General features: G+C 37.1%; 1 protein-coding gene across 1 annotated transcript; it reads left to right on the plus strand.

The window, feature by feature from the left end:
- The first annotated feature begins 18,653 nt into the window (after positions 1-18,653).
- On the plus strand, positions 18,654-25,112 carry dselb (dermatan sulfate epimerase like b). Its single transcript, XM_065287956.2, has one exon. The coding sequence runs from the start codon at positions 19,534-19,536 to the stop codon at positions 23,161-23,163; it is 3,630 nt and encodes a 1,209-aa protein (XP_065144028.1). The 5' UTR covers positions 18,654-19,533; the 3' UTR covers positions 23,164-25,112.
- The last annotated feature ends 382 nt before the right edge of the window (positions 25,113-25,494 follow it).

A 25,494-nucleotide genomic window follows, 5' to 3' on the forward strand; every position in this document is an offset into this window, starting at 1 on the left:
GAGATGAACTCTGTAACAAATATGTCAAATGTGTATTTAATTATAAAGTAATACCAATGTATACATTTTCCATGTTCAACAGTCATGACATTCAATTTACATTTATCAGAATACAAAGGAAACAACGCAAAAGACACAAAATAAAGCATGCATTCTCTATAATTTAATTTACTAACATAGTCCTTGAATAAATTATTACATCAAACACTGTGGAAATACAGTGTTTGTTACTATTTATCACATTTGCGTAGGGCTGGGCGATATGACCCAAAAAAATTTCGAGAAAATGTTTTCCTTATCAGTCGATATCGATAATTATCATGATAAATAACAAATCTTTACTCCTGTCAAATTTAAAGGCAGATTTTTGCTCCTGAATGAAAATTGTAAAAACCAGACAGTTAATAATGGTTTTGAACTACTTTTTATTCAGAACATGACAAATACAAATACTAAAATCTTGTTTTAATGCATCTGTATTGTATTAAATGTAAATCTATTTGTTATGAAATCAACACATTTCTGACACAAAAGCAGCAGACCACTGTCACTTTAAGACCCAAGACAGACTGATTTAAGTTTCAATATACTGAGTAACAGCTGTTTATGTTCACTTAAACAAGAAAGAAAACTTAGTTCAGTGATCATGCGTGTGTTATACATATACGAGCTATACACGCTGATAAATGGATGTCAAGAGTGTCACGTTGCTGTGGAAGCGCACATACGCAAACACTATATTTACTGCAGTGTTGGATCTGCTGCTTTTCCTCAGTTTCCTGAATTTGTGAATGTCCTGTAAATATACTTTTAAAGCTGTGCCGATGTGTGTGTGTGCAAGGCGGACGCTGAATGAAAGTACAGTATACTGCACCTAATGTGTCTGCTGTGTTTGACGAACCCTGTTTGCGCGTCCAACATAACACACAAGAAAATGTTTCCGCGCATTTGGATTCCGTGATTCCGTCCGCGTCATCCGCATGGCGAAAATCATAGGTCTCTACTAATAAATGAATAACTTGCCTCATCTTCCACTCCTTCAAGTCTAACTGACACTGTGATCGTAAACCAAGAGCGCGTGCCGCATCCGGAAGTGCTCGCGCAACATTACGCACAGTGCGTAAACATTATCGATCACTTATCGAACTGTCCTTATTGTTTTATCGGAAAAAGTTTATATCGGTAAAATTATCGTTATCGAATTATCGCCCAGCACTACTATGAATACTGTAGCACAATAGCTTCGCAATTAGTAAACAAACATGGCTTTACTATAGTAAGTAACGTTACATAAACATAGAACAATGATTCGCGTGGCTGTAGCTAAACGAGCATGTGGTTAAACAGTAAACAATATAATCAACAAATCATTTACACTGATCATTACAAACACCAACAATCGATGCTGTCTCTGGTTGAATTACTAAACTTTTTTAAAAAGTTTAGTAGGATTAGTTTCAATTACCATCCAAGTTAGTTAAGTTAACAAAGCTAAAGAGCGTTGCCCTTTGTGTAATGAGTTACAGAAACTGTTGAACGCACCAACTTAAACATTAAAACACACTTACCGGTTGTGGTCCATAATCAACGTCTTCTCCAGACAACGAGGGGATCGCTCCATCTTTCAAGATTAATCTTTGTGCGAATCCGGCATTAAACTGATTGAGATTGAGGAAGCTGTCCTCAGCAAAATGTGCTGCACATAGTTTCACATGTGGATTATAATTTTCTGGAACCGAGTTAAACATAAATTGTAGCCATTGATCTCTAAGTACAGCGTCCCTGGGAAGGCCAAACAAAGGTGAATTGACTCCGGGATGAAAATAACATCGTCTCGCCGCCATGCTGACAAACACTCTACAAACACAACTCTCCCTCTTCTCAGAGGGAGCGCGAAAAGACCACGCCCCCTTTTAAACACAACTCTTCTCCGAGGGAGCGCGAAAAGACCACGGCCCCTTTTTTGGTGTAATCCTGTGGGCGGAGGTTAGTCAAAAAACTGTTTTAGTGATGTCATGAAATCAGGAAGTAGAGGGTTGTAGTCCAAACGGGCCGTTCGCTGTAGGCTTTGAAAGAGGACTTCTGTTAAATAAAATATCTCGCTTGGCAGTGAACTTTGAGCTTTACCACTTTACAGGTATTATTTATGATATGATAGCAACATTACACACTAACTAGGGTTTAAAAAATGGGATCAGGAAGAACGTGACCTTTAAAAGTAGACATTTTAGGCTTTCTTTGGATATGTGTATCATGTTTGTGTGACGAGTATTCGCGGAGTTTCAACGGATTTTTGTAACGTGATTTAAGAGACAGCTGACGGAGACAAAAATGTCTGAATGCACACCCTGTTTATTTTCTTTATTTGACAAAAACACAAAGATCTCTTGTTATTGTGAATGTACACATATTAAAGAGGACCCTTCACAATTTCAAATGATGTCAAACACATAAGTGTATGATTATTAATGATGGAGTATTTTAAGTTGATTCTGCTATGATAAGGAGAAAAAAGTCAAAACGCGTCAACACGTTTTTGGACCCCTGGGGGTTAAGTGGAGTTCTTCCAGAATTGCAAGATGATATGGACGTGATTTGCGGTGACAATGGTAAGTAATTGATTAATCTAAACATTATAACAGTTTCTGTCAGTTTAAAATTCTGCTTTTTTATTGTGGATAATTTAAATAAATAAAAAATCCAATTCAAATTCCATAGAAGTGGAAAGTCTTAAAATATCCAAGTGACAAATCTAGCAATGTAGATGCAGCTGCCCTTAAAGCTGTAGTCTACGATGTTGAAAATCGGTCGAGAAAGCCTGAGACGGTTAGTAAGTTTTAAAAAACTCATCCCGCCCCTCTGTGCTACCTGATCCCTCCCACCGGGAAACGACCTGAACAACGTCACTCATTCAAGCTGTGATCACTGGTAGTAAACATCAGAACAGAGATTTACCGAGCAGTAAACACATAAAGCCTTTAAGGAATGAACAATTACAATTATGATTGTAATTGATGTTATTTACTTTCACAACAACGTTTGGCATACGTTTCCCCTCCTGAGCTTCAAGAAATGACTTTATAAATATAATTACTTTGACCCGTGATACGCGATGCTAAACGGCTAACATTCCAATGCGGACCGGCAGCATGAGCATGTTGTCAGATTGATAATATTAGATTTATGTAACACCTCACACAATCTTTGTAAATATAATTATTTTGACCCGTGATACCCGATGCTAAACGGCTAACATTCCAATGCCGACCGGCAGCATGACGTGTTGTCAGACGGATAAAAAGATATTTATGTAACACCTCACACAATAAAAGTATAAATAAATGCGTACCTGTTCAACAAAAAGTCTGCCGTGTCGGAGTCGGTTTTCAGCCCCAAATCTCCCTGAAGCTTCCTCCAACGGTCAATGGCGGACCCTATATTGATTCTACTTAGAGTCCGGCGTTTTTCAACTTTTTTAAACCTCTGCTCTTTAAAATAAACGTTTAATATTTAAAATAATCGATTTTCCTGTTTATTCATATGTTAAAACTGTAACTTAAAATGGAAAAAAGGCCAAGTCATCAAGTGCACGTTTTATTTCACAAATTTACAAATATAAAATGCAACCTTTATTTAATTAAACGTTTTTAATGATTAAAGGAACAGTTAATGCTGGAATGCCTTCAAGCTCGGTGAGTGGTCCAAGTGGGGTAGACGAGAAATGTAGATCCTACGTGCCACCGCCATCATCCAGTGTGCTACCACCAGTATCTTGTGTGCCTCCACCAACGTCCAGTGTGCCGCCATCATCAAATGCCCCAGCAACCCCATCGTGTGCGCAATCCAGTGCATCATCATCATCTGTTCAACCACTGAGCACTGGAAGCTCAAGGCGTGTACTGACGGAAGAAGTCATGGAGACCCACCGTCACATGGTTCATGCTGTTAATGCGGTGTGTTCCGAACTGAAAGAAATAAAAACAATTTTGTCAGAAATAGGTGGTTCACTTAAAGAACTTGTGGAAAAAAAAATGTTTAAATGCACTTACCTTTTTACATTTCATTTATTACATTTATACGCAGCTGTATTGCCATAGCAATGTGCACTGCATTGCGAGGGCCAGGGTCGGGTTCATTATCTTCAGGGCGTTTGATGGAACAGGTATTCCATTCTTTTGAGCAATGTTGTGCAACACTCCGCAAGTCACCACAATCCGGCAAACCTTTGTAGGGCTGTACAATACTGTGCCACCAGACCTATCCAAGCACCTCCAGCGTCCTTTTAGCAGACCAATAGTGCGTTCGACCACTGAACGCATCCGGCAATGCTTCTCATTATAACGCTGTTCTTGTTCGATTTGGGGTCTAGTAAGTGGAGTTAGAAGCCACGTTCTAAGGGGATAACCTGAAAGGTAAAACATGTTAGTTTTTTTATGTAAGAAAGTATAAAAAAACAATGAATGTAAATACAATAAGACAATTAATATAACATCTCAAGGGCTAGGAGGAGGTAACAATTACATTATAAGAATACTTTAAAGAAAGTACGTGCTCGTAAAATATGGTTGGCTTTTTGTTTTTTCCAGGACAATATTGATTCAATATAACATTTCACTTTATTTTTAAATGCTGTAAAACATGTTTTGTTTCCTGAAAATTTGCATTTATTAATGTGAAATTTTGCTTAAGTTTCTAAAGCAAGACACAGAACAGAATGACAGGTAAACACTCAGTAATGCAGACAGATTAAACAATACTTCGCCAGAGGTGTGAGTGAGAGCATGATTTATATAGTCCGGATAATGAGCCAACAAGAAACAGTTGTGGTGATGATCAGTGTGGTGCTAGGGGTTCTGGGTGATGGAGTCCTGAGGGAGATGTGAGGGAGAAGCCTCTGAAGGCCAGCAGAGGGCGCCATGATGGCTCTCATTACAATACCTCTGGATAAGGTGAAATTGGGATCATTAAGTTATACTTTTATTAAATCACTCACAAATTTAGCAAAATATTTTCACAAAGTTTACATTCTAAAAAATACTTTATTTGTAACAAACAGGAGATAAAGAATTTACAAATGTGTCGAGAGCCAAAACGCTTCAGCACCTTGGAAAGCACCGTGTTTTGATAAAAATAGCCTAGTACTTATTGTTTCTCATCTTAAAATATCATCAAAGTCATCATACACAATAAATCTGTGGGGTAGTATTAAAAAACCCATTTCATAATAAATGTAACAGCTGCACTTTAAAAGCAAAAAAAAATCAGCTTACCAGGCTACAGGTAAAGCAGCTCTTCTGCCAGCTTATTTTAGTTTCACGCCCTCTAAAGTCCTGTAATCTTACTTACTTACTTACTTATTCATTTAGCTGACGCTTTTATCCAAAGCGACTTACAATTGTTATATATGTCAGAGGTCGCACGCCTCTGGAGCAACTATGGGTTAAGTGTCTTGCTCAGGGACACAATGGTGTGTCACAGTGGATTCGAACCTGGGTCTCTCACACCAAAGGCGAGTGCCTTATCCACTGCGCCATCACCACCCCATCTCTCCTCATTTATGTCCAAGAGATGCAGTAATAATATTTTACATTTTAATCCTTTAATTATTTATATTTAAAAATACCTGTGTGCCAGTCCTTTCTGTTTACAAAAAGATGTGTGGTATTATCTATTGGTTTCTCACTTTTTTCTATTTTTGAAAAATGTCACTTGGGGTTAGATTTGGGGTTTGGGTTGGGGTATCATTTCATTGCGTTTTTTCCTATTTTTAAACCATTGTCGCTTGGGTTGGGGTTAGGATTTAGGATGTTAGAAAATTAACAAAGTTAAAAAAAACAGAAAAAAGGAAAAAAGTTGTTTTAAAGTTGGAGAAACACATACATTAAATGACATGAAAAGATGTGTGGTATTAAGTAAACGGGAAGGACTGGCGTATCATATTCATGAATGGTCCCCCATGACTTTTCAAAAGGCGTGCCATTTATACGCAATTAATGAGAATGAGTTGAAAAAAAATTGTGCCATTGACTTTTAGACCAGGTTTTTGTTGGTCTGTTGAGTCTATTTTAGTTCCCTTGAAAATAGTAAAATATGCCAACACGCCTGATTTTGTTTTCACGCCCATGAGTGCACAAATATGGCCTAATAACTGTGTTTGGGTAAAACTAACAAAAACACTTTAATACAAAAAAAAGGTTATTTGTTAGCAAATTTAATTGAAGCAAAGTTTCATGACTTCTGGGTGATCGATGGTGGTGTGTGGGGTATGTGTTTGTTTATTTACCTGTGGTGATGGTTCCTCATGTGTTCACTAACCCCGCCCGCTCGTTTCGGTAATTGTTCACCGGTGGTGTCTTGTTTACTTTTAATGTGAGGATTTAAACTAGAAATTAACCCAAACGCAGACAGAACTAAAAAAAAAAAGATAATTTATTAACAAACAAGGGAAAACAAAACCCACGAGGGGGCAAAACAAGACAGGGTAAACGCTACACTAAACTAACATAAAACTAAACATGAACCAACATCTAGGGATGGCTCCCGCGAAACTGACGTTTCGACACTGTGTCGAGATCCCGAAGCGTAAATGTTTCGAAACACTGCTCCGAAATGTGATTCGAAACACCCATGTCACGTGATGAAGTGATTCGAAACACCAAGCGGTGCATTTCACAAGTATTTCGAAAGGTGGCGTACCTGTCGAATCTGCTTCGAATCTTAAACTGACAGGGTAGGAAACAAAACTGACAATACTTCATAGATGCGTTTTTGGCAAGATCAAATACTATAAATTACTGAAAAGAAGTATTTTTTCCTCATAGGTATGTAACACTTAGGCTACTAACAAAAAATGCATGCCAGCAAGTGTCCCTTGTGTGAGAATGTTTTCAAAGGCTGGAGAAATGATATGTAAAAAAGTAGCTGGTTGAGTTTATCAACACAGAACAATTTATATATTTGAATAAAGATCTTTATATGTAAACAATGTGGCATATTATGGCTTGATATATTTTATGAATCTCTTATTTATTTGGTATATCTCTATTCTATTTTTTTTTTCATTAAATAGACCCGAATAGCCTATAGTTATCGACAATTGTGAGCCTAAAAGCTCATGTACGTGTCAAACAGATGTTAAAACAACAACAAAACTATTTTATTATGATGACGTACACATACATTTCCCAGGTTCGATCCTAAGATCTACGAATGAGAGTCGAGAACACTATCCACTCTCCCATTCTATCACTTAGTCAAACAACATGTGGGATACAATTTGTCAGCGCTCGTCTAAAATCTTGTCAAGGCTGCTTCATGTAAAGACATGCAAACGACCGCTAGGTGTCACTGTGGAGGCGGTTTCGGATTGATGTTTCGAAGCCTCGAAACATATGGCACAATTGATTCAATTCTTTCAGTGTTTCACGAAGCCTCGCTCTGCCCACCACTACCAACATCAAACTACGTATAACAGACTAGACTAAATAACTTCAATACTCACAAACACCAGACTCAGGAACAAGACAAGGTTTGCAACAAGACAAACGCGCACTGGACAACAAACACAAGGACTCTTAAACAGGGAGAAAGTAAATTACATACACCTGGAAATCATTACAAATAAGGGATCGGGGAAAAAGTGACGAGACCCGGGAAATGCGTGGTCAGAAATAATTCAATACTAAAACCACACATTTCCCACATAAAACATGGTACTGCCAGGACCCCGAACACAAAGACTAGATGTAATAAAACACATGACTTAGACGGGTCCTGACACAAAGTATATATAAAAATTATATAAAATATAATTATGTGATATTTAAATATGATCACACTTACCTTCAATGCATATGATAAAACTTTAAACCTATGGAGGCAATGTAGAAAGTTTTTTCATCGTATGTTATAGGCCATAGTCATAAGAGAGCATTCTTCAAATAGCCAATACAAAAAAATATTTTTAACTATAATGAGAAGTGATTACACACGCGCACGCACGCACGCACACACACACACACACACAAAGAAAGAAAGCACCCTGTTTTATAAAGTAAAATTATTTAAGTACCTGACCATTTCCGGTGTGTGCTTATGTCTTATATCAGGGGTCGGCAACAGACGGCTGCGGGCCAAAAGTGGCCCGCCAACAATATTTTCTTGCCCATCAGATTATTTTGAAGTCCGTTTTTTTAATCAGACTGTTTTTATTTTACAACAACAGTTTACAAAAATGGCCCAGTGTATCATTCCTTCATTTGTTTTTTCAAATCAAAACCAAAAAGAAAATAAAGAAAAACGACTTGTTTTCTATTATTTATTTAAATAATATTATGAATAATATAATAATATTATCTTATTTATTTAAATAAGGGTTTTAATAGCAACCATGCTTTCCTGTAAGTCTCATTCGCTTACAGTCCGACTTTTTAACTTTTTTCATTATTATTTATTTGCGTATAACACACTGATAAATAATATGTATTACCTGATAAAAAAATATTTGCACTAAATGCTGAACAAAACTCTTCCTCTAGCCCAGAGGTCTAGCCCAAATATGCGTATTATAGCTACGTAATAGTTTAATCTTAACGGCTCTTTCTCGTTCTCTTTCTCTACCAGCGCATCCGTGATCATAACTTTCATTAGAGTTTGAGCATACTTTTAAAACACAATCGATCAAATAATTGCAGGGGTAAGACTTCATGAATCATTTGCAAGTTACCTCATTACCTCGCAAATCATGTCAATGCGTTGCGCGTAAAGACGTTAAACTCCGTGACATTGCAAATGACTGAAAAGTAATTGCAGGCTTTTAGAAACCACTACAAAATATGATAAAAATAAACTCTTTTACTGCAGTAATATTTTAACTAGTACACTTTTAACGTAGATTTGAAAGGAAACAGTCCTGTGTCAATCATTATTAAAAACATATGGTAAACGAGACTCTCCGTGCCTCCGAGCATAGCTGCAACTCCTCCTTCTCATCTTCTCATTCACTACTCATTTTTTTCTTCTGTTCTGTTACTTGAACTTAGGGCTCGAGCCCGACCTTAAAGGAACAGTATGTGAGAAATGTCTATTAAAATAAAGCCATTATTAATTTTCCTAACGGATAGTTCTTTGATCTTTGCCTCCGTTTAAACGTTATAAATTTGGCAAAGGAGGATTTTCAGCAATTTGTTTGAACAGCAACTTCGCAACCAACAATGGTTTCGGTTTATGCTGGTTAGAAATGTGAGTGAGAGGCTTTGTCCTATTTAATTTATTATTTATATTTCATTATTTTTTTCTGTGACATTTTTTCTCTGCTGACAGTACAATGTTAAAATAATATTTATATTGGCACGAACACAATTTTTGTATAGCATTTATAATTGTTATAGGTTACTTCATCTCTCTCTTTTCATTAGAGACATTTGAATGTGAGATTCTGGAAACGAGATCTAACGTTAAAGCATAACTAAACCCCTGGCTAGAGCCTGACTCCACCCACTGACAATATTTGAAAAATGCAAGATCAAAATCACTATATACCTTTATTAATAAGTCATATACATATTACGTTTTATTTATTCCAGCCTAGAATTAAAAAACATATTGGGACATTAACGTGACGCAGTAATAAATTAAACTCAGTGGCTTAAATATCACTAAAATAAAATTTACGTAACTTAATAAAATCTCTTTATGTCACTTGGGTGATTTTTTAGTTGGACAAACCAAAATAAATGACAAAAAAAAAGAAAAAGAAAATTTGTGTAATTATTTGTAATTATTGTGTAAATATTATTTAGGTGTATACATCAAATAAAATAAGTATTTAACCAACAGATTATTTCTAATAAATATCCTTAATATTTGTTGTAAATTGACGCATACAAAATGCAGTTTTATAAACTCCTGCCTAGAATTTCATTAAAATCATTGGAACATGCTTATCGCAGCTCAATGCATTAATCTAAAATTCATACACCTTATGGGTCGTGTATATACAGTTTTATTAACTCCTGCCCAGAATTTCATAAAAAAACATTGGGACATTAACGTGAGCTGACTCATTGATACAGTGCTAAGGATCAAATTCATACAGTTTTATTATTTTGTGCCCAGTAGGCTATTAAATAACCGGGACATTAACGTGACGCTTAACGCATTAATAAAGGGCTATTTAAAGATCAAGTTTACTATATACCTTATTAATGAGTATGAGTCATATTATAGCCTAGTGTTATTAATTCCTGCGCAGAATTTAAAAAATATAGCTTAATGCATGCTAATACATTAAATACAGTGCTATTAAAAGATAAAAATCACTATAAACCTTATTAATGAGTCATATACATATTCCGTTTTATTTAGCCACGTCAGGCAAAATGTCAAAAGGTTTAAGGGTTGACGAATAAAAAAATTGGCATGGACTAAACAGTTAAGCGGCCGGTGTTGTGTGGAAGTCTGTTCCCCCTGCGTTTCCCTTTAGTGTAGTGTTTTTATAGCATTTTTATCACATTATACGTTTATTCTTTATATACATTGAAAGTTTTAATGGCTACTGAGATGTACATGTGTGCATTTATGTAATGTATCTTGACTGTTCTTGATTGTAAGTCAATTATTTTTACAGTATGAATCATATTATATGTATAATATATATATATATATTATGTTTGGAAACTTAACAGTTTTAAAACAAACAGTAGAGAAAAAAAGAAAAGAAAAAGACAGGCTATATGTTAAAAGACATAAAACTGTCAAATATGAAATATTTAATAAATTGTATAATAGAATACATGATATTATTGCTTTTTAGTATAACCAATTGAAATCTTTAATCTTTCTAAATAAATTATAAATGTAACGTGATGAAAACGCTATAAACATAAAGGGAACAGACTTCAATGAGGAACAAACACCGGCGCCGTCTTTGATTCATAGTTCTGATACCAAATAAAGTCAACTGCATAAATAGTCCTGTATCCATTGCAAACATATTTTATTATAAGTCTTAAAAATGTCCATAACATAAAATCATTGTCAGCATACCATAGTTTGACTTGTACTGCGCTGCGCTGATTTCTAAAGACTGCGGCAATAGCGTTTTGCGCGCAAACAACGCAAAGAGAGAGCTTACGAATGGTCCAGGGCTGCGTTCTCCGAAACTACCTTAACGCTACGTCATTCTTAAAGGAGACATATCATGCTAAATCCACTTTCTTGGCTCTTAAATGCATTTTGTTGTATATTTGTAGTGTTTATAAGTACATAAAAGTTGAAATTAGTCTCTTCAGGTGCTTTGTTGATATCTTTATATTCTGTTTTGGTCATATTTTCCAACCGGTTCTGATTTTTCTATTATCTATTACGTTTTTTGAACAATTACGTCACAGTATTTGCAGCAGAACTGCTAAATAAGGACATTGACTTCCAGCCCAACACTACGAGCAATCCGCCATTTTATATTTCTCGCTGCGATATTGTAGTCCAAGCTCAAGGATGCAGAAGTTACGAGAGCGTAAGAAATGTACTCACATCTGTGGGTAAAGTCATTTTTGTGTGCCCGAGGCACTTTAAGGATAACTACTTCACCAATCTCCGCCAGTATAAAGAAGGATTTGCCGATAGACTTCGTCTGATTGAGGGGTCAATTACTTCTTTCTTTGGAGACGACGAGCAGAGCACTTCGGTAAGCAGTTTATAACTTAAAGTAAAAAAGTAAAGTACACGGTGGTCATGGTTTAGCAGTGCTGTTTCTCACTCCGAAGGCTGCAGCCTGCGGAGATCGCTTTTGGGCATCAAGCCTGGTTTAAGTTAACTGAGCATCACATTTGCAAGTCATGAGCATATTACAACAACTTACGATTAACTAAGAATAATAGTAAACTTTATAATTGTTAATATTCTGAAATAAGACCGTCTTGATGACGTATGCAGCCTAGATATGCGACCTCCGGAGGCTGCAGCCTCACCCCATTGCGATACCTCCATATGAAGACGTTGTTCTGCAGGTTCGTCGTCTTCATTTTCCTCTCAGTCCGTTTCCGACTCTGGCGCGAACATATAAGGCTGGATGGACAAGTCTTCCGTTGTTGACATTTTGTGAATAACGAGTAAATAAAAAGTTTCTGTGCAGCTAGATAATCGTATCTCTGCTATAAAACTACAAAAATGGCCGAACGGGGTGGAGTTTAACTGAGTGTCACCTCTGCAACCTGGAGAGGGGGCAGGGTATGACGTGCATTTAAAAAGACAGTACCAAAACGAGTTGCTCTCAGATGCACATCAGAAAAGGGGTAGAAAGGGGGCCTGTGGGGCTATAATAATGAGGAATTCAGACCCAAGCATTGCAGTTTCGCTTTACATAGACCACAAATAGATGATTTATATGTAAAAAGGACAGATTTAAAAGCATGATATGTCTGCTTTAAGTTGTACCTTAAGCTGTACCTTATCGCTAATACGTGTTTGGCGAAACGTTCTTAGTTACGTATACCTTCTGTAAGTCATACGTTCGTAAGGTTGGTCTGGAGCACTCTTAGCTATACCTTATCCCACATGACTCCACTAGGGGCCATCACTTTCATAAAAGCTTACATTGCAGTCTATGTAATACGACTAAATATTTGTAAAAAAAAAAAGTTGCAATACACTCCTCGTTTAATTAGGCAAATATTTTTATATTTAAAGAATAAAACATTTACATAATTAGACATCATTACATTGATGGTTGTTAGATTTTTAATTATGTTTTCCAAAGGGACATCAGCTGCGAACTATTAAATGCTACAGGATTAAGAAACAAATATATATTTTGGGTGATGGAGTTGGTGATCAGGGCCGTGCACAGGGGGGTGGCCCGGTGGCTAGAGCAACTGCCCCTCTGCCCTAATCAGCTGAGGTGCCCCTCTCACCAACCTCCAACCCGGGTCAAAGTGTTCTGTTACCGCTCGTCTAAAGATCCACCTTTTCTGGTAATCCACTTCGTGATTTCCCGCCCGCTCCGCAGCATCTCTCACAATCTGTGTCCACTCTTTGAAGGGCAGAGACGACAGTTTGTTGTATTAACAGGTAGATTCATTACATTACCTCAGTTGTTAAGCTGCTCAATTAGTAATTTGGTAGTTTGAAGCTGAGAGAAGTCGTGTACTATATTTATTTACAATTTATAAACAATTTGCTTGGTTGTTTTCTCGTGATCACGACTTAATTTTCTCCTTATCTCGAGATAACAGTTGTATTCTTGTGATGTGATTAAAGCTTACAAAAGAACATAATTTTTAGACATCAAAAGCATATTTAGCTAAATTAGCATGAATGAACAAATTAGATTTTACTTGGATCAGGGATTCGCTCAAGATGAAACAGATTTGCCAATAATTGACCATTTGATAGCGCGGTGAATTTAGGGACTGTCTATAAAGTATCTCCATATACGTTTCTACTTCAACAGCATTAAAATGGAGTTACTTAAAGTCAACAAACAGTCACAAAACCAACTGTAAAGTGTTCATGTGGTTGTCAACTATGCACACTTTTTTAGATTTTTTATTTTTATTCAAATAAACTGTTATTTACTATTGAAGATAGAAACGTGTACATTGTTCCTTTAGAGATGGTCCCTAAATTCACGAACATCAAACTTTATTTATTTATTAAGTCTATCGACAATGAGCTACGCGTGGTAACCCAACTCATATATGCATCAGCAGTCCACTTCAAAATAAACGAATATTATGGACGGGAAATTACATTATGGCATTTGGATTATCATGTCAGGATAACATGAAAACAACTTTTGTTATCTCGAGATCCTGAGAAAACAAGCAGCAAAAATAAAAATGTGGATGACCTCTCTTGGCTTTCGTATGTTTTTGTATTTCTGTGGGTAATGATTTGCTCTTGGTCTCCTAAAAGTGCTAACAACTTAGCAAGTAAACATTCTTAGAATTACAGTGATTGTCTAATATAAATAACACCAAATTTGCTGTTGTTGGCACACTTTGTAGACAAAAAAATTAAAAACAATGTTTTCACAAAAAAAAGAAGACTGCAAAGGAAGGCTGCAAAAGCTCTTCAAAATTGTAAACATGGATTCAAAGCTTCAGCACATAAATCATATAGAATATTAAGCAGTTTTGTCACACTTTAATTCTTGTTATTAAGTATATTTTCCATTATAATCACTTCTCTTTTTCTGATACTAATCTATAACACATCATATTGTTAAAACCATATTAATTGTGCCCTCCCCCAGTGCCCCCTTTTTGGTTTGGGCCACTGCCCCTCAAAATGTCTGCGCACGGCCCTGTTGGTGATACTGGCAGCTATACAGCGAATCCTACTATTTCATTTGTGCATTTCATATCCGTTAAATCTTAGTCTACCGGCTAGTATTTTAGCTGCATAAATAAATCGGGAAAAATTACAAAAAAAACTAATTATGATTATTAATGTTAATTCGACTTTGCATCGAAGTTTTTTAATGTTTTATAACTTTGAGGCAACTGCATGCCATATTCTTTATAAACATTCAAAATAAACTGCGCACTTGATTACTGCTTGTATAGTCTCCTAAGGTCAACAAAATTTCCACATTAAAACTAATCAAAGCTAAAATCTACAGCAATCATACTATATATTTATATAGGCTATTACTGTATATAATATTTTATATGTTATATTTAGACAGACAGGCTCCAGAAATGCGTCCATTATGCTTTATCCGCATTGTAACCACGCTGCTTGCGCATCCACTGTCCAAGCACAATAAACGCGTGAACTAATGAACAACAGCAATTTGTACTTTATATTATATATTAAATCATCTATTTTGGTTTGTCCAACTAAAAAAATCACCCAAGTGATAAAGAGATTTTATTAAGTTATTTTAATTATTTATTTTAGTGATATTTAAGCCACTGAATTATTTAGTTTAATTAATTACTGTTTTCACGTTAATGTTCCAATATGTTTTTTAAATTCTGGCCAGGAATAAATAAAACGGAATATGTATATAACTTATTAATAAGGTATATAGTGATTTTGATCTTTTAATAGCACTGTATTTAATGCATTAGAATGCATTAAGCGTCATCTTAATGTCCCTAAGGTTGTGTTTAGTTTTTTTTATTAATAAAACTGTATATGAAGTATGACTCCTTAATAAGGTATATAGTAAACTTGATCTTTAAATAGCAATGTATTTATGCGTTAAGCATCATGTTAATGTCCGGATGTTTTTTTTTATTATTCCGTGCAGGAATTAATAAAACACTTTAAGACCCAAGATGTATGAATTTGATCCTTATATAGCACTGTATCAATGCGTTAGCTCACGTTATGTCCTAAATTTTTTTTTTTTATTCTGGGAAAGAGTTAATAAAACTGGATTTATACACGACCCAGGTGTATGAATTGTATCCTTAATAGCAATGTATTAATGCATTGAGCTGCGATAAGCGTCACTATTCTGATGATTTTAATGAAATTCTGGGCAAAAATTTATAAAACTGCTTTTAGTATGCGTCATAATAATGTGTATAGTGACTTTGATCTTTTAATAGATGTGCATTGTGTTAATGTCCCGATGGTTTAAATGAAATTCTGGGCACTAAAACGTGGCCATGATTTAGCTTAAACGAGCCAACGAATTACTAAAACGTGGGCACGATTTAGCTTAAACGAGCGAACGAATTACTAAAACGTGGGCACGATTTAGCTTAAACGAGGGAACGAATTACTAAAAAAAAAGTTTTACCATGTCATGAGATGGGCTCCGTACATGCCGACCCCTGTCTTATGTTAATTTAAAAAATCCATCAGTAAAATAAAAATGACGTAAAAAAATTCCAATCCTTGACACCAAATTGTCTTTTTTTGTGTAATTTATTTAATGTAATATGAATTGTTATGCAGCACTGACTTTATTTGCACAATGTTTAATGAGAAAAGTATACTCCTTTAAAGTTCACACAAAAATGAAAATTCTTTCATCATTTACTCTCTCTCATGTCGTTACAAACCTCTATACATTTCTTTGTTCTGATGAACATGAAGGAAGATATTTGGAGGAATGTTTGTAATCAAGCGTTCATAAGCCCCATTCACTTCCATACACAATCAACACTTTGATCTCTCAATGAAGTTACCATGAGCTTACAAGATCCTCAAAATGTTGTCACAATCTGTGGGTCACAGTGAGCTAAAATTTTAACCACACAGCGCACTCACGGTTTGCTCATATATTAAGGTCACCATATGAGGTCTCTAACCACTAGGCCACAATGCTTGGACAAAACAAATCTGTGAATACTGGTCACTTTTACCTCCAATCTGTGTGAGCTTTCTAAAACCTTTATTTAGGCTTCTTGGTGCCATAACATTGTTGTTGACATTTCATGTGGAACTGTATATACATTACACACCATATGGCTGTATAAAATACTATGTAGAAAGTGTCATAAATTTGATCCTATGATCATTCCTATAATATTTCTTAGAAATTATAGGTAAGAAGGCTGACATTCTACTCTTGGGCCAACATTTTCCAGACATGTGTGCTGTCCTGCTATAACAGAATGAGTGTGCCATTCCCTTAAAATTATGACTATAGTATGAGCACACAATGAGTGTACCGTGACTTCACATTGTGACCATGATATAAGTCACAGATTGTGATACTATGGTCATGATATGAGGTTATGGTACACTCAAAGTGTGCTCATCATGGCATACTCATTGTGCACTCATACCATGAACTCAACATTCTGAATTCACAATAAGCTTACATATAGCTCACGCTGTGATTATCACAGTATAAGAATGGTGTGACGTCACTGTGATCCTCCAGCAGTGTTGGGAAAGTTCACTTTCTACATGAACTAGTTCAGTTCACAAATTTTAAAATGAACTAGTTCAGTTCATAGTTCATATTTCAAAATTCACACTTCCAAAAATGTACTAATTTATAGTTCTTTTTCCCATATTATTTTTTAAAAAATATCGCCATTATAGCCCATATAGAACCACAGACAGCAATTATTTGATCAGTTTTAACACTGAAGCTAAATGCGTCAGATTTCATCTTCATATCAAACTTTAAATCCTTATCCAACCAGGGTTTACATTAGCATTGACTGTCTTTTAATTTTTGTATTTGCTTGCACATACCTTGAAAGGCTAGCTGGGTGCTTCAAGGGGGTCGCACCCCGGGCGAGAAACGCTGCGAGGCGTTGCGTGTAGGACAACTCGCAGGTATTGCATGTGCACATTACTGTAAATAGCGGGGCTTGGTCAAAGTCTATTTCAAGATCCAGAATATGCGTTAGCAGCCTATGTTAATCGTTAACCATTTAGGACAAATATGATGTTATTTAATGTTAAACTATGTGAGTGGCGCAGCAGGGATTTCAGTGTTGTTTTGATGACGCATGCAGTGTGAAACACTGACTGGTGGCGGTGTTGCCAGATTGGGTGTTTTTTCCACGACACATTAAGTCCTGTTTACAGTGTGTTTTAGCCGGGTTTTCCTCTGGAAGACTCGATAGAAATCTGGCACCCTATTGAACGACGTTAAACTTAGAGAGCCTGCCGTTCACAAGCCCCAGAATGAACGAGTTCACAGTAACGTTCATCAGGCAGTAATACAGTACGTTCAGTTCACGTTCGCCCAAAATATGAACGAGTTCATGAACTTTCGTTCAATTAATTCGTTCAGGCACAACACTGTCCTCCAGTATCCACCTTTACCAGTGAGATATTGTAAGTAGAATGCCCTACTTGTGTTGTATTGCCTCCTTTTAACCTGCGCAACATTTTAAAATCACAATGAGCTCACATATAGTTCACACTGTGAATTATCACCATATGAGAATAATGTGAATTTACTGTGATCTCACATTTTGACTGGGTGGTATTCTATATTCCTACTATGGAAGTAAATGGGGCTCATCAAAATATCTTACATTGTGTTTATCAAAACAAAGAAATGTATGCAGGTTTGTTAACAACATAAGATTGATTAAATTATGACAGAATCTTCATTTTTGGGTTGACTATCCCTTTAATAAACTGATGGTGCCTATAACAATAATTCTTATAGCATCTTCCTGACAGAATACATGCTTACTGGTTAATGGCACTATTCTATACTGCAATATGTGTTGTAGTATAAATAAGCATTCTGTGGACAGCCTTCTATCGGAGTTAATGTCAGTATATGTAATAATATTCATCTGAATCTGAAGGTAACCTCATATTATATATAAGACCCTATGTTTAACATGCCGGCAGTATTAACACTTGCACAATACACTTAATACAAGCACTATAATTTACAACCACTAAAGGATTTCTCACAAATGCATTATACTGTCTTTATGTAAACAAATGAATATCCATTATTATGACAGCTATGAGAACGTTTTATCTCGATTTATTTTATAGCATGATGTTAAACATTTTGTCTACATTTGTAATCACATCTTAATTTTCAGGTATGTTTACTGTATTGTTCTCCAGCATTCACTACCATCAGCCCTAACAGCAAAAACAGAATATGGACGTTTTCTATGACGTGTTTGTGTGTGTGTGAGTGTAGAGAAAGAGAAAGTGCGACAGCGCGCGCCCTCTACAGTCCCTGGTCGCTATGGTAACATCAGTGTCATTGACAGGGCTGCAGAAAACAGACAAACAGCTAACCACGATGAACGTCAGGTGCCGTATGAAGGTACGATGATTACGCAGCAGCACATGAATGCGAACAATCGCGCCCCATAAGTGTCATATTTGAGGATTATTACACAATCTCCGCTTTTCAGGATGTCGTTTGAAATGTCTGCATCATTTCTACTGGAACTTTATGCCAATCTACATCTATCTGCAATACACTGTAAATGTTCGTTAAATGCGTGATGGATACAGTTGATGAGGATTGTGATTTTGCCTTTTCGGAATACAGATCAGTACGTGTCAGTGTTTGATACTGATGCATAATCAAATCGGTGTTGATGATCGGACCAGTGAGCTTGCGTTTTTTTTTGTGTGTGTGCGAGTGTGTGTTTTTTGATGGCCATCACACGCTCATAATCGAAAGCACACCGCCTTAAAGCCCAATTTAATGGATGACAGATTATTTAAAGCGGAAATGTATTACACCTGAACGGATTACTAACTCAAACCTTATATGACATATCATTTTCTGGGGGAGTATATTACAGTAAGGTAAGGGTTTGATTGAAGGACATGTAAGCATATACAAATGCTGTTTCAACTAAATTAAGGCCTTTTAACAGACTGAGAATAAGTTAACTAAATATAAAAACAACATATACCCCCGTTGGACACCAAACAAAATTGTTATTATTTTTTTAAATACTTATTATTAAGCAAAATGGTCGCCACTTATTTATATTTTAACAAAAAAACTGTTTCCCTCAGAATGAGATTTTTTTAATCAAAAGAGGCCAACAGTGTTTTTAAAGGAAAAAGGGTTTATAGCAACTAAAATAAAAATAATTTAAATAAGAAAAAAAAATGATGTGGACAGTGGCTTGGAGGTCCCTGTTATGCCCAACATTTTTAGCATCACTTTTAGCAGTGGGAACTGCTTTTCTTGGAGGTTTAAATGCGTCAGAGAAGGATATTTTTAAAGACTTTGGCCCGTCGTTCCAGCTCATTGAAAAGTTAGGAAAACTCCACACCACTACTCTTCACCCTAACTTGTACTTTAGCCAGGATGATGTACCACTGTTAAGACAAAGATCAACCACAACTCATAATCAGATTTTTAAAGTCATCCGGGGAGCAGTGTTGACTATGCTCTCCACAGGTCCTCTTTACATGCCTCCCGCAAAGCACAATGAGTTCACCAGCAAGTGGAATGAGATTTATGGCAACAACCTCCCACCTCTGGCTCTTTACTGTTTACTGTATCCTGACGACACAGCTGCCGTACAATTTCTCATTAAGTTTATGGACAGAATGTCAGAATATCCTGACTGGAAAGTAACCAGTGCACCTAATGATGAAGTGCCAATGGCTCATTCTCTCACAGGATTCGCTACTGCTTTTGACTTCATCTACTCATCACTTGATCAACAGCGCCAGGACCTGTACTTGAAACGGATACGTTTTGAAACGGAAAAGCTCTATGAAATATTAAAGAACAGAGGCTGGGGGAAACAGTTTTTACAGAATCATCAAACAACTAATATTGTAGCTATTTTAACTGGTGCAATAGTTCTGGGTGCACACGACGACATGGATTCGATGGTTTGGAAACAGCTGTGTGTAAATTACATGGAAAAGACAATGTTTCTGTTAAACCATATTGTTGATGGCTCTTTGGATGAGGGAGTGGCATATGGAAGTTACACCGCAAAATCGATCACACAGTATGTTTTTCTAGCACAGCGCCACTTCAATATAGACAACACAAAGAACAACTGGCTTCGTACTCATTTTTGGTTTTATTATGCCACTTTGCTGCCAGGGTTTCAAAGAACAGTTGGCATAGGGGACTCAAACTACAACTGGTTCTATGGACCAGAAAGCCAGTTGGTTTTTTTAGATTCTTTTGTGATTAAAAATGGGTCAGGAAACTGGCTGGCACAGCAGATAAGGAAGCACAGACCCAAAGATGGTCCCTTGGGACAATCCTTTGCCCAACGTTGGACAACTCTTCACACAGAGTTTATCTGGTATACTGCTGACCTTACACCACAGCCACCTTTTGGGTACAATCAGGCTAAGATGCACATATTCTCAGACTGGGGTGTGGTGACCTATGGTGCTGGTTTGCCTATGGGCCAAGGAAATACATTTGTCTCATTTAAATCTGGAAAGCTGGGTGGTCGAGCAGTGTTTAACATCGTCCATACTAAGCCTTACTCATGGGTGGATGGCTGGAACAGCTTTAACCCTGGTCATGAGCATCCAGACCAAAACTCATTTACATTCGCCCCCAATGGACAAGTATTTGTTTCTGAGGCATTATATGGCCCCAAATATAGCTACTTAAACAACGTGTTAGTGTTCAGTCCTTCTCCAACAAGTCAGTGTAATGCCCCTTGGGAAGGTCAGCTTGGGGAGTGTGCCAAGTGGTTGCGCTGGACAGACAAAGGGGTCGGAGACTGTGCAGGAGAGTTGATTGCAGCCTCTGCTCACAGAGACACAATGTTCATGAGTGGGGAGGCAGGAGCAGCCTATTCGTCAGCCATGAAATTAAGAAGTGTTTACCGAGCTCTGGTTCTCCTAAACTCACAGACTCTTCTGGTAGTCGACCATGTTGAGAAAAATGAGGACTCCCCACTGAATGCAGTCAGTGCATTTTTTCACAACCTCGACATTGACTTTAAATATGTCCCCTATAGATTTAAGGACAAATATAATGGGGCATTGATGGATGTCTGGGATGCTCATTACAAAATGTTTTGGTTTGATAATCAAGGATACAGCCCCAATACACAGATACAGGAGGTAGAGCAGGCAGCAGAGTTTAAAAAGAGATGGACACAGTTTATCAACGTCACCTTTCCTTTCACTGATTCATTTGTTCGAATGGCTTATGTGATGCATGGGCCTTACATTAAAGTTTCCAGCTGCAGGTTCATTGACAACAGTAAGAATGGTCTCAAACTTTCGATTGTGATTAACAACACTGAGAAAATAATTTCTATAGTAACCAATCACAAAGACATAGGGGCACGCTTAAGGTATCTGGGCTTTGGGGGGTATGCTAAGGTCGAAGACAGACATCAGACAGTCCGTTTTGGCTTGAATGTGCATTTGGTCCAAAAACAGAAAACAATGCACAGTCATCTGTTTGATTTAGGATTTTTGCTAAATGTTATAGCTGGCGTAGTACTGTGTGTGGCGATTGTTTTTCTGACCCTGCAACGCAAAATTTACATTTGCTTTAGCAGAATGATACGCTACGTTTTGCTCTCTGTGTTACTGCTGTGGACCACCGAGCTTCTGTTTGTCTCCAACACCTGCGATCAGCTCCTGTGTAGGGTAAAGTGGCGAGGAGTCACCACTGACCCCAAACTTAGCAAGCAAGTTAACATCTATGACCAGCATCAACTCCCTCTACCAACTGTAGTAATAACAACACTACCTGGCTCTGGATCAGACATACTAAAACAGCTTTTTTACAACTCCTCGGACTTTGTCTACTTGCGCATCCCTACTGAGCACTTGGATATACCAGAAACAGAGTTTGAATTTGACTCTTTAGTAGATGCTTGTGAATGGACCCAGTCAGAAGCACAGCACGGGCATTTTAAAATTATTCAGGGTTGGCTACATTCACTTGTCCACAACACACACTTATTCTTGCAAAATATCCCACTTTATGAAAACAGCAATATCAAATTGGCACAAAGAGTTAGTCTTTCTCACAAGAGGAAAAGGTTAAGAAGAAGGGAGTCAGTGGCTGAAATGAAGGGACGGGTGCGAGCTGCTTTGAACAGAGATGTGGAGTATGTCAGAGAGTTGAGAAAACACACAGCAGAACACCCTAATGCCTGTGTTGTTCTGAATCTGTGCAGTGGCAGCTGGGCTCTTAAACTGCCCTTTTTGCAAGAAGTTATTGGCTCTTCTTTCAGAGCCATATATGTCATCAGGGACCCTCGGGCATGGATCTATATGATGCTGTATAACAGCAAACCTAGCTTATATTCCCTTAAGAACATCCCACAGCACCTAGCTCTTATTTTTAAACAACATATGCTTAGAGACAAATGTACAACATTCGCAGCTGAATTTAGGATGTTGTGGCGGCTCATATCTCATTCAGAGACCAATCCTGTGTTGTTGCTGGCCCACCTGTGGCGTGCTCACACTGCTGCAGTTCTTAGAGTTACAGCTACCTTATCTGAGGATACTTATCTTCAAGTCAGGTTTGAGGATATTGTAAATTATCCACAAGACACAGCTGAGAAAATACACTCTTTTCTGGGGATCCCTGTATCACCCTCCGCTCTGAACCAGCTCATGTTCACCACATCCACAAACTTGTACAACTTACTGTATGAGGGGGACATATCACCAGACAACATTAACATATGGAGGCAAAAATTGCCAAGAAGAGACATCAGGCTCATTGAGGACACATGTGGACTCCTGATGAAGAAACTTGGGTATCAAAGGTTCAGTGATTGATTAGCTGCATTCCAGCTGTTGTTCTCAATCTCTTGTATATGGGTGTTTGATTTTCGGGTTATATTTTGCACTGATTTGAATCTGAAGCTAGCCCATGCTAACATGACATTTTATATTAAAATGCCTTCAGGAATACCCTGCTTTATTTATTGCAGGTTTTGCCTAGTTTTTTCTTTTATTTCTTCAGTCATTTATTTTAAACATTAACATTCTATTTTTAATGACCACTATACAATCTGTTATCTCATTTATAGCCTGCAAAATGCATTTTGCAGGGTCAAAATATAATTTTTCGATGCCTTAAATCAGGGGTGTCCAAAGTTGGTCTTGGAGGGCCGATGTCCTGCAGAGTTTAGCTAAAACTTCCCTCAACACACCTGCCTCAAAGTATCTTGTCTGCCTTGTAAGACCTTGATTAGCTGGATCAGGTGTGTTTGATTAGGGTTGGAATAAATCTCTGCAGAGACACCGGCCATCCAGGAGCAGAATTGAACACCCTTGCCTTAAATGATTACTTCACTTTCGTAAAAAAATTCTGATAATTTATTCACCCCATGACTGAAGAAAAAAAGAGAAACATCTTGGATTACATGAGGGTAAGTAAATTATCGAGAATCTTTTATGAAAGTGGAGTAATCCTTTCCAACTCAAAGCATTGCTGTTTATCTAAGACTATCTGTCTGTATCTATTTATAAGAGATTGACATACAGTATATCAGGGTCCTTTATATCAAAATTATCTTTGTGATTTATATTTTTCACCTGTTTTTTTTTAACGTTTACTAGTCTTACTAGCCACTAGTATTTATTGGTGACTTTTCTCACTGTTGTGCTTATTTATGCTACAGACACTATGTTTGATGTTGTTTGATATAGAAAAAAACATTAAACATTGATGCCTAACACACCCACAGGCATATGTGAGTTCAATTAATATTAATGTTGCACGAAAAACCAATTTCAATTCAAATACTCAAGGTAGTTCTTAATTCCTTCCTAACACAATAAATTATTGCTGTTGTTGTACTGAAATAACAAAACGAATGAGATAATCGACAGCATATACTGCTTCTAAAAAAATATTGAATTATGAAAAATCTTTTTGGATTACTCTTTACTTTTTGGATTATACTTATCTAACAAACTTTACTGTTTAGTTCGGGTTAGTCACTGCCCATTTTTAAATATTTATGTAAGTAATGTATTGTTTTTACTCCTGCTCTAGGTAAAGGCACCGCATGGAAAACGCAACTGCACCACTTTCCTCCTTCTTTCCTACCCACTTTCTGATGCAGCATTCTGAAAGGTTGAAGTATTTTCAACTGGCTGCGGCGCCAATGCCAGTGCTTGAAGTGGTCCGGTACTAACCGCTATACAGTACTGGCACGTCTCTATTTCAATCTTTAGTGTACCTTCCCTTTTTCTTACGTTCCAGCACTTCTCACATGTTGCCACTACTGTGCCTCTCTAAGTCAAAGTGTCAGTAAATGGGAAATGAATAGAAATGACATCACACTACAGGGAGGGGGCACCAAGTGAATGATCTGATTTATCTATCATCTCGACAAATCACATGAATAGCTGTCTATAGGAAGTTTTGTTCCCTAATTTGAAGGGGACCAAGGTTGTGTGAGTCAGAACTTCACCAGGTTAAAGTAAACACCGTCTGTGAGCAAACCTGCACCTGTGGTTTTAACAGGTAGTTTGCTATAGCAGCAGCACAAGCAACATTACCACTGCTGTTACCTCAGATAGTGATGTTAATGCTTCCCTGCCAATGATGAGTATTTCCAGCTTTCCACAATACCGCTATTATTCACCAAGTGACGCTCTTCTGCAACTTAAAAATCTGGAAGTATCGCCTTAGGGCAAGCAGCTGTATGTCCGTGTCATTTTTAAGGATCATTCTGAATCTGATCTCTATCAAAAGTCCTTCACAAAAATGTAATTATCTCAGGCATTAATATTTTGTGAAAATCATGAAAAATGCTCACGCTGACAATAAAAAAAAAACGTTGTCGGGGAAAGAGTTAACAATACTGTGACTGAGTGGCCATACCAGCTGACTCTAATACAGTGGTCACCAATCCTGGTCCTGGAGGGCCGGTGTGTCTGCAGAGTTTAGCTCCAACCTTAATCAAACACACCTGAAGCACCTTAATTAGCTACTTCAGGTGTGTTTGATAAGGGTTGGAGCTAAACTCAGCAGAGACACCGGCCCTCCAGGACCAGGATTGGTGACCACTGCTCTAATACCTTCACGAGCCTGTTCCATGAGGGAAATATGTTTTTGATCTATATATTAGAAATATATCTAGAAATACTTTTTTT

The sequence above is a fragment of the Paramisgurnus dabryanus genome, chromosome 22, assembly GCF_030506205.2.
Source record: "Paramisgurnus dabryanus chromosome 22, PD_genome_1.1, whole genome shotgun sequence".
NCBI lineage: Eukaryota > Metazoa > Chordata > Actinopteri > Cypriniformes > Cobitidae > Paramisgurnus > Paramisgurnus dabryanus.